The sequence below is a fragment of the Pteropus alecto genome, unplaced genomic scaffold (assembly GCF_000325575.1).
Source record: "Pteropus alecto unplaced genomic scaffold, ASM32557v1 scaffold52, whole genome shotgun sequence".
In the NCBI taxonomy this organism is placed as follows: domain Eukaryota; kingdom Metazoa; phylum Chordata; class Mammalia; order Chiroptera; family Pteropodidae; genus Pteropus; species Pteropus alecto.
This window is the reverse complement of record NW_006433941.1, coordinates 6,042,400-6,056,340: the sequence shown is the minus strand read 5'-3', so window position 1 is coordinate 6,056,340 and position 13,941 is coordinate 6,042,400. Positions and strand designations below refer to the sequence as shown.

Genomic DNA, 13,941 nt, shown 5'->3' with positions numbered 1-13,941 from the left:
AGATAAACTCAGTGAGAACTTTAATAAAGATATAGAAAATATAAAAATGGAGGTAGATAACATTAAAAGGGACCAGCCAGCAATGAAGTTTATGATAACTGAAATGAAGAGTACCTTAGGAGAAATCAACAATAGATTAGATGAAACAGAGGATTAAATCAGTGATTTAGAAGATACGGTAGCAGAAAACACCCAATCAGAACAGCAACAAGAGAATAGAATCCAAAAACAATGAGGATAGTTTAAGGGGCCTCTGGGACAATATCAAGCTCACCAACATTTGCATCATAGAGGTCCCAGAAGGAGAAGAGAGTTAAAAAATGAAAATATATTTGAAAAAATATTGATAGAAAACTTCCCTAACCCAGTGAAGGAAATAAGACATACAAGCCCAGGAAGCACAGAGAGTCCCAAACAAGATGAACCCAAAGAGGCTCACATGAAGATATATCATAATTAAAATGCCAAAGGTTAAAGACAAAGAGAGAATCCTAAAAGCAGCAAGAGAAAAACAATGAGTTAACTACAAGGGAGCTCTCCTAAGACTGTCAGCTGATTTCTCAACAGAAACTGCAGGACAAAAGAGATTGTCGTGAAATATTCAAAGTAATGAAAAGCATACAGTAAGTCTATCATTTAGAATGAAAGGACAGATAAAGAGCTTCCCAGACAATAAAAAGCTAAATGAGTTCATCACCACCAAACCAATATAACAGGAAACATTAGAGATTCTTATTTAAGGAGGAGGAGGAGGATAAATATGAATAACAAAATGGCAATAACTACATATCTATCAACAATTAGTTTCTAAGTAAATGGATTAAATGCTGTAACCAAAAGATATAGGGTAGATGAATGGATAAGAAAACAAAACCTTTACATATACTGCCTATAAGAGACTCACTTCGGGTCAAAAAACACACATACTGAAAGTAAAGAGATGGAAAAAGTTTTATAAAAATGGAAACAAACAAACAAAAAAGCTGAGGTAACGATACTTATACCAGACAAAATAAACAAAGATATAACAAGAGACAAAGAAAGACCCAGTAATCCCACTTCTGGATATTTATCCAAAGAAACCCAAAACACTACTTTGAAGGGAAATATGAACCTATATGTTCATTGTAGCATTTCTTACAATAGTCAAGATATGTAGGCAAGTTGGCTGTCAACCAATGAATGAATGGTTAACTCAATGGATGAGAAAATAAAGAAGAGGGGGTAAATATAAAATGGAATATTACTCAGCCATAAAAAAGAACGAAATCTTGCCATCTGCAACAACAAGGATGGACTTAGAGGGTATTGTGCTGAGTGGAGTAAGTCAGACAGAGAAAGACAAATGCCATATAATTTCACTTGCATGTGCACTCCACAGAACAAAATAAATGAACAAACATGACAGAAGCAAACTCATTGATACGGAGAACATTTTGGTGGTTGCCAAATGGGAGGGGTTTGCGGGTGGAGGAAAAAGGAGAATAGATTAAGAAGCACAAATTGATGCCCATACCAAGTTCTGGTGAGGAAGTGGAGAAACTGCAATCCTCATGCATTGCAGATAGAAATGTAAAATGATAAAGTCATTTTGGAAAACAGTTTGACAGTCTTATAAACATACATTTATCATATTTACCTAAAACTTTATACACAGATATTTACAGCAGGTTTATTCATAATCGCTCCATACATACTGCAAACAGACAAAAAAATTGTTGCCTGAGCTGGTCTGTGGAGGGCTGCTCTGTGTGCATGCATAGCAAGGCCCTACTACCTCTACACCGTTTGGGACAGCCCTGCATGTGCATACACTCACACTTGGCTAGTTCCACACCCTCTCCAGGCCCAGCATTTGGGTGCAAAACAGCACCCTGCTTACTCCACTGGGGGCAGCCTTGCATGTGGGTGCCTCAATGCTTTGCTAGCTCTGTGCTCTTTCTAGCCAGACAGCCCCAGCATACATGCATAGCACCCTGCCATACCTGCTGGATCAATCTCCAGGTAGAGGGGCCCTCCTGCTCTTGCTGGATCTAGTTTGGGGAGATATGGCTGGGGATATGCTACAACAGCCCTCCAGGTGAGCCAGAGAATCTGGATAGAGCTCCTGCCTGGTATCCAACTGCATGGGAGATGTAAACAATGGTGCTCACCAGTTCCTCTGGTCCTGGACAATTTCCTCAGCTCCCAGAGAGCTTCCAAGTTTCCCCAACCTTCTCTATGCAGTCTCTCTCTTGTTATGCAGAAGATGTTCAATTGTCTTTGCGTTTTTCTCTCAGGTGGAATTGCTCTAAATATAGGTGTACATTCAACGTGTTCTTGGGAAGGGGCAAACTCAGTGTCTTCTTATGCTGCCATCTTGGACTTGTCTCTCCTTTATCATTTCTTGTAGTACAGATTTGCTGGAGAAAAATTATCTTAGATTTCTTTCATATAAAATCTATTTATTTAGCTTGTAATATTGATGGATATTTTCATGTTTTTACACTTCCAAGATATTGTTCTATGTCTTTTGACTTCCATGGTTTATGATATAAATTTACATATATATTTCTCTGTATATAATATCTTGCTTTTCTCTAGCTGCTATCAAGATTTACTCTGTCCCACAGTAGGGCAGAGGAGTAATGGCCACCGTAATGATAAGGTATCTTCAGACCAAAAGACGAAGCAGGCAATTTCATAGAATATAACAGAATTTATTATAGGGTAATTTACTTACAGGATTGGACTAGAGTGGACAGACAGCCGAGCAGTTTTGCACAAATTATTTTCCACTACCAGACCTCTGTTACAGTAAGTTTTTAATAGTATAACTCAGGCACTAATGATTTCAAGACAATGGAAAAAAGGATGCAGTAGTGCCAAGGGTCATATCTCTTGGTGATCTTGTGGTAAATGATTGCTTATAATTGATACTATTCTCAATTTGATACTTATCTAGGTTGTCATGCCATTCTGGCTATTGCTAACAAAAATATTTATGGCTACATTTTAAGGAATACAGATAGTCATCAACTAGAAAGCTTTTATATGCTTGCTAAGAACAGTGAAGTTGTTCAAAGATCATAGCATGAAACAAAACTGAAATGAAATCTGAGACACAGATGGAATTGGTTTTGTTCACATCTATACATACTCTTTATTATTTGTTTTTAGTAGTTAAACTATGCTGTGTGTAGGCATGTTTTCTTCACATTTATTCTACTTGGGATTGAACAGCATTTTTGAATCTGTACACTTACATCTTTCACCAAACTTTAGAACATATCTGCCATTATTTCTTCAAATATGGTTTTCATTCTCTAATTCTCTCATCTTTCCTTCTGACACTTAAATTATATATACATCAGGACTTCTGATGTTGTCCTACAGGTCTCTGAGGCTCTGTTCATTTTTTTTTTCAAAATATTTTCTCTATTCTGCCAATTGGATAACTTCAGTTGATCTATAAATTTACTGACTCTTTCCTGTGTCAGTTTTATTCTGCTCTTAAGCTCACTTGGTGTCCTTTTTATTGCAGACACTGTATTTCAATTCCAACAACTTCTATCAGAGTTTCAGCATCTGGTCTGAGCTCCTCCAAGTATAGCCTGTCCTATAAGCCATAAAAAACAAAAAGGTTACTTCTTTGGGGCAGATCCTTCCAAGTGTCTACTCCCTCCCAAATCTGCCTGTTTTGTTTCAGTCTCCAGTGCCTTTAGGGATTTGTTTTTATATTGTCTGGAGTTCATGATTGTTATGAGGGAGGAGGTCTAGAATATTACTTGGCTATCTCGGAAGGATAGTTTCATCAGCGTTAAAAAAATTTTTTTGGAAATGAAAAAAAGTAACAGTAAGTATAGAGAGTACATCTTAGGCCACATTAGTGCCACGGATGATGGCAAATGCCTTTTTGAGGTAGATCCCTCACCATGTCACTTATTTTTAAAAACTGGGAAACTCCTGCCCATCCTTCTGTACTTAGGTAAGACATAGAAAACATTTCTGGATCTTCTCCACTGTGGCTGCCTGGGTGAGGTTAGGGTTAAAAGTGTCTTGGAGTGTTTTAATATTACCTGGACTTTGTTTTATCACTGCATTTTCATATAACTATAATTGCCTGTTAATATTGCTGTTTATCCTGCTAGATTGTGAGATTCTTAAAGTGGGATGTTGTCTTAATCATCTCAATGATTACCACATTAATAATTGCTGATGTTTCATGAGTCTTTAATAAATGATTGCCATATGCTAAGAGCTTTGCTCTTATCTCATTTATTCCTTTCTACAGTCCTGTAATGTAAGCATGAAGCTGATATTATCACAAGCAGTAAACAGACTGAGAATATTAAAGAATCTGCTCAAAGTTACACAGACAGTGGTGGAGCCAGGACTCTAATTTAGCAATCTAACTTGTTTTCTAGATAGATGAATAAATAGAATTTTTGGATCCCTGACTGGTTTCTAGATGTTGCAGAACAGTGTGAATGTGTGAACTTGAGCAAGTCTTCCTCTGGGCCTTAGTTTCTTTATGCTCCCCTGTATCATGACATTTTTTCATTTCTTTTTAAGTTTTCAAGTACAAAAAAAAGATTTTCAAGTAAAAGATAACATGATTCTCATTATAAAAAATTCAAACATAGATTACATTATCCTTTACCAGAAGTTAACTATTTGTTTTTTCTAGTTCTTTAATATATACCCACATATAGTATTGTTTTTCCCTAAATGTCAGAATACTGTCTGTATTTTTCTGCAATGTTTTATCATTTATGTCTTATCAACTTTACATATTAATACTTATAGATCTATTTCATTTTTTTAAAAAAAACAACTGCATAGTAGTTGCTAGAATGACTATTCTGTAGTTAATTCAACCATTTTTTTATTAATGGTCGTTTAAGGTGTTCTCAGCTCCCCCCCCCACAAAATAATACTATATTAAACAGCTTTGTCCATGCATCTTTTAGAAATTGTTTCTGAAGAATGTATTGTTTTAATTTATTTATGTGTAAAGCTATTTTGATTACGGAGCATTTTAAATAATTATTTTATCTCAAGTAGAGAGCATAAGGATTCTTCCATGATTAGAAGACATACTGATAAAAAAAATGTTATTATAGTGTCCTGAATTCCAAGTACACATTCTTGAAACCAAATCATATTTTTAAGCTCAGTGATATTGGAATCTCCTTACATATATTTAGAGAGGTGAATCACATAATTCACTCGTAATTCCTGATTGACTATGATTTCACTTTTTAGTAAACTGATATTCCTCTAACATATCTATAGGTTGCCTTATTTAACCAGTGTTTTATTCTGAGAATGATCTGGTTAGATTCTCCTATAGAAGTTGTTTGGGTTAATTAATTCAACAGGTAATTTTGAGAACCTGAATGTAGCCAATACTACTCTGGGAACTATGGGATATAAAAGTAAATAAAACACACAAAAATCATTACCCTCATGGAGATTTTTGCTACTGAGGGAATAAATAAAAAACGAACACGTAAATAAATTTTTTGGAGGAAAAATAAAACAGGGTTAGAGGATGGAGCATTTGAGAGAGTGGAAGTCTTCGCTGAGAAGTTAGTGTCTAATAAAGCCTTTAAGGTGGTTAGGGAGTATAAGGCATGGAAAAAGTGGATGGAAAAGTAGATGAACACATTGCAGGTAGAGGGGACCAAGGCCTTAGGCAAAAGTGTGCTTGACAATTTGTTCTAACTACAAATGCTTTATTCTAGTTCTCAGTCCATTAAATCCTCCAGCTTTAATTGCTACGTCGTTATTTTATTTATCTATTTATTTAACTTGTGGTAGCTTTAGACTGGTCTGAAGAGCAATTGAATGCAGCAAAGCAGTTAGCAGTGCTATCGTATAGGTGAGTAGCACCACATCTCCTCCAAGTTTCTCAGATCCTTTGGGCCTTTACTTCCCCAGGACATTGTTTGCATTTGTCTTTAAAGATCTTTTCACAGTCTGCCCTGGTTCAGTCATTTATATACTGATTAGACCAGTGCTGTCCAATATGGTAGCCGATAGCACTTGAAATATGGCTAGTATGAACTGGATGTGGTACTGAGTGTAAATACCAGATTTTGAAAAATTCGTCTAAAAATTGTAAAATATTTCATTTAGTAATTTTGCAACATTGCTTACATGTTGAAATGATACATTGGCTACACTGAATTAAAGTTTATTACTCAATTTCGCTTGTTTTTCATTTTTTAAAACGTAGCTATTAGAAAATTTAAAATTAGATATGCAGCTCGCATTCTATTTCTTTGAATAGCACTAGATTAGACCTTCACTAAGCTGCGCGTTCCTAGTGGGGAGCGACCCGAGCCTGCTTCGCAGCGCCAAGCAGGTAGTGGGCAGTTCCAGAATCCACGGTGAAGGCACTGTAATGTCTGAGATAGCTTCGAAGATGGAGAGCTCTGCAGAGTCCCAGGTAAAGGACTTTTGCTGTCAACGAAACTAACAGTGAATCACAGAAGTACCGCTTTGGCTGGAAAATCACCCTAGGAGACCGAGGCTGAGCTAGACCGCAAGGATTTGGACAGCCCAGCTCTTTGCTCCACCTCTTTGCGGCACAGCTCAGGCTGGCGCAAACCGGAACAGGGTCTTAACGGACATCCCGTCTCACCCAATCCTCTGCATGGCTCCACCTCCCCAGTTCTCTGTGGGAGTCCCGGAACGTCAAGCGGCCAGCTTCCCGGACGCGGGAGGAGGAGGGACGGCGGGGCGGGACCTGAGCGCGGCTAGAGCCTGCGCAGTGCGGCGCCTGCGGCCGGCGGGGGATTGCGTAGTCCCCGCCCGCGACGTCTGCGCCCCGCCCCGCCCCGCCCTTCGGGAACTCGGGAGTGCGGCGCGGGCGGTGTCTGGCTAGCCGACACCTCCCCCATCGGGCCGCGCAGCACCATCTTTGTCCTCTCCCCGCGCTTTGTCCCTGCGTCTGTCCCTCGGCCGGCCGGGGAGCGCCGCCAAGCAGCCCCCGCGCCGCGCTGGCGTCGTCCTCGTCCCCCTCGCCGCCCACCGCGCGCGGCCGGGCCTTGCCTCCAATGGTCTCCCGACCTGAGCCGGAGAGCGAGGCCATGGATGCGGAGCTGGTGGTGACGCCGCCGGGTTGTTCACACCTGAGCAGCTTTAAGGTGGACAACTGGAAGCAGAACCTGCGGGCCATCTACCAGTGCTTCGTGTGGAGCGGCACAGCGGAGGCCCGCAAGCGCAAGGTGAGACAACTGTCCCCCACCGCCCCGAGCCCCCCGAAACTGCGGGCTGGGCCGGGGGCCGGAAGAGATCCCTCCCTTTGCAGTGCAGCTTGGCATGCGGGGAATGGGGGGTGCAAGTGGGCCCTTTTGGCAGCGAAAGGGAGAGGGTAGGGAGAACTTGCTAGCTTCCCGCGGACCCCACTCGGCCTGCGCACCCGAGGTGGACACGAGAGTGTTCTCCTTTCTTCTTCCCCTCCCCCGCCTTCTCTTCCCTTCCCCTGCCTTCCTCGGTTTCGGGGCTGGAGGCGCGAGGGGATGGAGCAGGGGCGGGGTCTCGGGAGTGTGTTCAATGCCGGGGGTGGGCGAATGCAGGTCTTGGGAAGGGTTGCGTTGGAATCCTGGTATAGAGGAGGCAGGTCTCCGACGTTCCAGCGCGAGGCCACTCGGAGTAATTCTCTAGGCAAGGGAGGGCTTGGGGTTGGAGATGGATGCACTGAGAAAAAATAAGAAACTAATATAGGGACAAAGACTATCACGGCCCTTTGTGGTGGTCAACAGCGGGTCAGTTCCTTGCCACCATCTTGAGTATGCATTATATACCAGCCTATCATTTAAGGATTACCTAGGCCAGGGATCGGAATCGTGTGTCAGTACTGGGGTTATTAGCGTGTAGTTACTGCCGTGCTTGTCTAAAATACCCCACCGGGTCCAGAGTCTGCAAGAATATAGAGAGATGGCATTTTTTTTTTTTTTAACCATTTCAGGTTCGAGAGTGGTTGGAGGTGCGGAGTGGTGTGGGCAGTTAGAAATGTAGCGAGTCATGCGGCCCTAGAGAGCCATATCTAGGAAAGCTTATTGTTATCAGCACAACGATGTAGTTTGGAGACGCACTTGTAGCGTTGGTGGAGTGGATTTAAAAGAAAAGATTAGTCTGATGGAAAGGTGGGACTAGACGTGCTTTCTTCGGTGAGAGGCTTTAGTATGAAACTGATCGCCTCCACGAGACGATGAGGGAGTAATATTTAGTATTATATTATTTTTCAAATATACGTCCCATCTAAGCGATTAGACTTATTAATCATTTGGAAACCAGAAAATAGTGGTATTATTTCCTCTTATCTGCATAAACCTTGGTTTTACAATAAAAGGCGGTTTTGCAGTTAACTGTGAGTTTAGGAGTCATTAGGCAATTTTCACCTTGAGTAGCATGTTTTTTGTGTGTGTGTGGGAAAACTAACAGATCCGCCTATTTGGTGGAATTGTTAAGCTTAATTTTTCTTTTTATCAGTAATGATTTTGGGAAGCATTACGTCTTAGAATGAACTAAAATCAGGGGAAATAGATTTACATCAGGATCAAAGTGAAATTCTTGCTAATGGACTTGTATACCCTCGAAAGAAATTGCCTGGCTGAAACCGATGCTCTTCAGATGATAATCTCATTATTGAGCTTTAGTCTCGGTCAATATTTTTGTTTTGTAAGATCTCCACATTGGATTAAAGTAGAGAATCCAGCTGCTCTTTTCTTCTTTCTTCACACTCTCCTTCCCTCCCTCGACCCCCTCCCCTGTAATTTTCAACAAAGTTAAATTTAACCCACCCTTAACTTTGTCTAATTTCCTAAAGAAAATCACCTTTTTTTTTTTTTTGAAGGGGGCGGGGATTATGTATGACTTGGATAGTCTTTTAATGACAGTTGCTTGGTTTGGAAGCTGTTGAAGAAACAACTTGAGCTATATAAAGAGAGAAGAGGTAATGATAAATATTTCTTTCAAAATTTAGGTCTGTCAGTGTTTCAGTACCTTTTGGTAGTATACCAACCATGAATCCTAATGTCCTTCATCTGTTAGTCTCTGAATTTTAAAGGAATCATTTTCTCATTATCAGTTTGAGTCCTGTGTAATTGCATAGTTTCTAGCACTCTCTAGTGGCCTAGTCAAGGAAGAGTTGGTTTAAGAAATAGTTTAATGATTAACAGTGAATAATACATTTTAAAGTTTGCATAGGATTCTCAGCAGATCTATAAGCTTAGTACATTTTTGTTTTTAAGGATAAGTTTCCTATAAAAATATGTCATTATAATCTTTGTAAACAAACCAAGGTGCCCTCTGAGGTTGACATTCATCTACATTGTAACTACAGAAATGGATCCCCCTGTGAACAGGAATTAAAGTACAGGTAGGTTATGGTTTTTGTATCCATATTTTGATTCTTCTTCTGATAGGCAGGGTGAGAACATGGTCAGATTTCATAACTTTCTGCCCACTTTGGGCCTTAATTGCGCTACTGAATGTAAAAATGTTTCCTTGATTATTTAGAACTCAGTGCTACCACAGTGGCTTGTCCTGTACATTTCCGGCATATAATATAACAAGCATCTTGCCACTTAAGGGTTTGTGTGGGAAGATAGAAACTAGCAATAACGTCAGAGATTTTTAGTTTCATTGGCTATTCTGACTTAACATAGTCTACATTATATTTCGAACATATAGACACTCTGGGGTATAGGTAATGTTTTTTAAATAATTTCTTTCTCTGAACCATTTATGTGACCCAAAATTTTACAGCAACTTATCCTCAAAACACAGAGTCCTTTTTGTAGCTATAGTAAATACTTTTACTAACTGTATTTTACTTTGAGGGAAGAAGAGTTGCCAAACATACTTTTAGTAATTTTGCACCGTTACCGAGTTTGGTTTAATTTGGTCAGTAATCTGGAGGACAGGAAACTGCTTTCGAGACACAGTTTAGGGCCTAACGCAACTCTTTGGGTAGAAATTCTTAGAGAAATTTTTTGTTTTGTAAAGGAGCTAGAAAGATATATGGGAAATGGTTGGTAAGTGAGAGGCTGAAGGACTCTAAGATCCAGAAGTCCTACCTTACTCCAGCAATTTTTTACCTGTTTCTATGTGGTTTTAACACCAGTATTTAAAGAAATGTGGCAAGGGCATCCTTTGGAAGAAAGTGGGATGATTTCATCTTTTTTTGAACTTCTCATTCTCTTCATTAGTCTAGAGTCAACTCTTGCCCTTGGGTTTCTGTTTTGAGGAATTGACATCACAATTGTTAAACAGCGGTTTAAACAAGTGTCACATAGCACGATATTATCTGCCTTAAAATTTAGAATATTCATAGATGTCCAATGAAAATTCCTACACATGAGTTAATTTTAGCCTAAACATAGATAATTCTTGATGTTCAAGATGTTGGTAAGTTTTACTGAGGTAGCTTAAAATTCATGAGTCCACGTCTTTTTAAAAAATAATTACAGAAATGATAATATGAATATGTGTTCTCAATGTGTAAAAATAGAATACCTTAAAGACTTATAGTATATACAAGATGAGTGTTCCCTGGCCCTACATAACCACTATAAAAATCGGTTTGCTGTCTGGGTCTTCCAGATTTTTTTAAAATTGCAAATATATGTGTACATGTAAAGCAAAGTTACATGCTTTTGTTTTTATTTACATAAATATACATGCTGTATGTGTTTTTTTTTTCATTTATTGCTTATGCATATAGATCTCACTTATTCTTTTCAACTGTGCAGTTAGTATTTCGTTAAATGGTAACAGCATTTTGTATTTTCCTTTTTAAACACAAGCTTTCAACTTGGAGAATTGAAAAATTTGTAAAACAATCCTGGTAATCAGTTTACAGAAGGAATGAACTTAGGCAAGACATTTTAGTATATGTTTTAGTTTGCTGAAAGATTAAAATGTGATTGTCTACTTGACATAAGACCTGAGATGCATTTTATTTTTTTTATTTATTTTATAACGCCTACAGCACCTGGTATTCCTAGGTGATCTCCCATCCAAGTACTAGCCAGGCCTGACCCTGCTTAACTTCTGAGATCAGACAAGATCAGGCCCTTTCAGGGTGGCATAGCCACAGAGATGCATTTTAAAAGTACAGTTTTATGTGTAGGAAACAACAGGAATGAGGAGGTAGCTAAAAGGAGAGAAATAAAAAACTAAATGTAAGATATGAAAGTTTAAGATAGTATAGATTCATAGAGCACAAGTAATGCCCTAACTTCCATTTTGTACCTTTACAAAGTGACAGTATAGATTATCAGCCTATGGACACTTGCCTCAGAAGACAGTAGCTTTTAGTCAGTGTTTTAGAGGGGCGATGTTAGACCTTGGGTTGTGCTGAGGAAAGGGAGATCATTTTAGTTGAAAAATGGTCTTATATTATTTATTTTGAGTCAGTGGCACTTTGCCATGTGTAGAAAAAGATTTACTCTAGGGTTCTGTACTGGTCATCTCTTTTTATTAATGCTGTTTCAGTTTTAGAGTCCAAGATCTGCCTCTTAAGATACGAACGAATCTCTCATGTTCAATCTTTTGAGTAGAAATCATCATTGGGGAATAACAGTTCTGCTGTTACTGGCTTAGGCAGAATACCTGGACTGACTGACAGCACACACAGTCTGGTAGATAGTAGACGGAGAACCATGAAATGTTATGTGAAATGCTCTACAAATGACTGAGTCTATTGACAACCAGTCAGATACTTAAATGATGGTGAGAATGCTCTCAGGTCCTTTTTTTTTTTTTTTTTTTAGTTCAGTTCATTTTTTTTTGGCTATGTCCCTTTTTAAAGCAAACTATTTTTCTCCTAAATTTTATTGCTTTGGGAAATTAACTTTTTGCCCTATTTACTTATTAACTGGATCTTTTAAATCATTACAGCAAAACATTACACCATTCATACCGAGTGGGGGACAGGCCATTCCAAGTAAAAGGTCTAAAATGGAAAAAGGTTTTCTTTTTTAATTGAAGTTTTTATTTTGGGATGATCGTAGGTTTGCATGCTGTCGTAAAAATAATACAGAGAGATCTCATGTCCCCTTTACCTAGTTTCTCCCAGTGGTAACATCTTGCACATTTGTGGTATAATACTACAGCTAGGATGTCTCCATCTTTAATACAAGCTGCCTATCTTACTTAGATTTCCTGTTTTACTTGTATTTATTTGTATGTGTATTTAATTGTATGCAAATTAATGATAGTGTTAGATTTATAGAAAAGTTAAAAATAATAGTTCCAATATTTATCTCTCTATCTCTCTCTTCCTCTCCCTCCTCCCCCTCACTCTCTCTCTCTCACACACACACACACAGTTTCTCTGATTAACGTCTTACTTTATTGTGGCACGTTTGTCACAACTAATGACCAATCTTGATACATTATTAACTCAACTTCATACTTTATTCAGATCTTATTGGTTTTCTCCTAATCTTCTTTCCCCCAGAATCCCTTGCAGGAGATTCCACATTACATTTAGTTGTCACGTCTCCGACTTCTCTAGATAGTGACAGTTTTCTCAGACCTTCCTTATTTTTGATGACCTTAAGTTTTGAGGAGCATTGGTTAGCTATTTTGTAGACTGTCTCTTGATTTGGGTTTTTCTGATGTTTTTCTCATGGGTACAGGTTTGGGGAGGAAGACTACAGAGGTGAAGTGCCCTTCTCAGGTTCTATGAAGGGTAATGTAGTCAACACGACTTATCACTGATCATGGTAAGCTTGATCACATGGCTGTCAGGTTGCTCCACTGTGGTAAATTGACTTTTTCCTTCTCCTTTCCATACCATCCTCTTTGGAGGGAAATTGTTCTGCACAGGCACTTAGAGAGTGGGCAGTTATGCTCCACTTCCTGGTGGCAGAATATCTGTACATAAATTATTTGGAATTTTTCTATATGGAAGATTTGTCCTTTGTTATCCATTATGTCTATATTCAATCATATAGATCAGTGCAGAGTTGTGGATAGTTAATACTCTAGGTTATGATCCAGTATTATGTTTTTTAGTTTATTGCTCAAATTGTTCCAGCTTTAGCCACTGGGGGAACTCTTTCAGTTGGCTTCTGTGACCTTTTGACATACCCTTGCCGTTTTTTTGTTGTTGTTGTTGAAAATTTTCTTACTTCTTGGTATTGCAAGATGTTCTAGGCTCCTCTTGTATATTTTCTGCCCCAAACCTTGAATCTGCCATTTCTCCAAGGAGCTCTGGTTCTTTTTCTTAGAATTAGAAAATATAGTCCGGGCACTGGCTCTGCTTGTTAATACTGGAGCCTCATGACTTCTTGGCCTTCAGTGACAGAGCTAGGAAATGTATGTATACTAACTTGAGTCTCAAAAAAAACAAACTTGTAAATACCAAAAACACTTCTAATATTAAACATTGTAATAAATATGAGCTATACATACATTTAAGAAAGGTTAATGAAAATAAGTAAAATAATTATTTACCAACGCACTAACTCAGTTCTGATGGGTAGCCAGAGCCTATACCAGCAGCTCAGGGTGCAAAAGGAGAACCTACCCTGTACAGGAGGCCCTTCCATTGCAGGATGCACTCACACCCACACTCACTCTTACTGGGACAACGTAGAGACACCAGTTCACCCCACATATTTAGCTTTGGGATGTGGGAGGAAACCAGAGTCCTTGGAGAAAACTCACACAGACACAGTGTGCAAACTCCACACAGTGGCCCAAGCTGGGAATCATTTTTTTCTTCCTCATAAACATAATAAAACAGCCATTGAACAAAATGACATTATTTGAGGACTTACTGTAACTAATTCAATGTATATCTATCTCTACCCATATCAAATTACACCTGAGTTCATGCTGAAGTCTCCAACTGTAATCCAGTACTACATGGATCATTCTAGCCTTCCCCTCTTGCTTATCTGTAGCTACTCTGTTCAACAGAGAGAAACCTCG

At 39.0% G+C, this 13,941-nt stretch overlaps 1 protein-coding gene and 1 pseudogene across 1 annotated transcript in view; one reads left to right on the top strand and one right to left on the bottom strand.

Annotated features, from left to right (window-relative positions):
- Positions 1 to 6,845: 6,845 nt before the first annotated feature.
- Positions 6,846 to 13,941, top strand: part of USP22 (ubiquitin specific peptidase 22) — a 48,777-nt gene continuing 41,681 nt past the window's right edge. Inside the window, exon 1 of the mRNA XM_006908464.3 lies at positions 6,846 to 7,217. Within this exon, the coding sequence (XP_006908526.1) occupies positions 7,047 to 7,217 (171 nt within the window). The 5' untranslated portion in view covers positions 6,846 to 7,046. The remainder of the gene's footprint in view (positions 7,218 to 13,941) is intronic.
- LOC112477080 lies at positions 10,979 to 11,097 on the bottom strand (annotated as a pseudogene).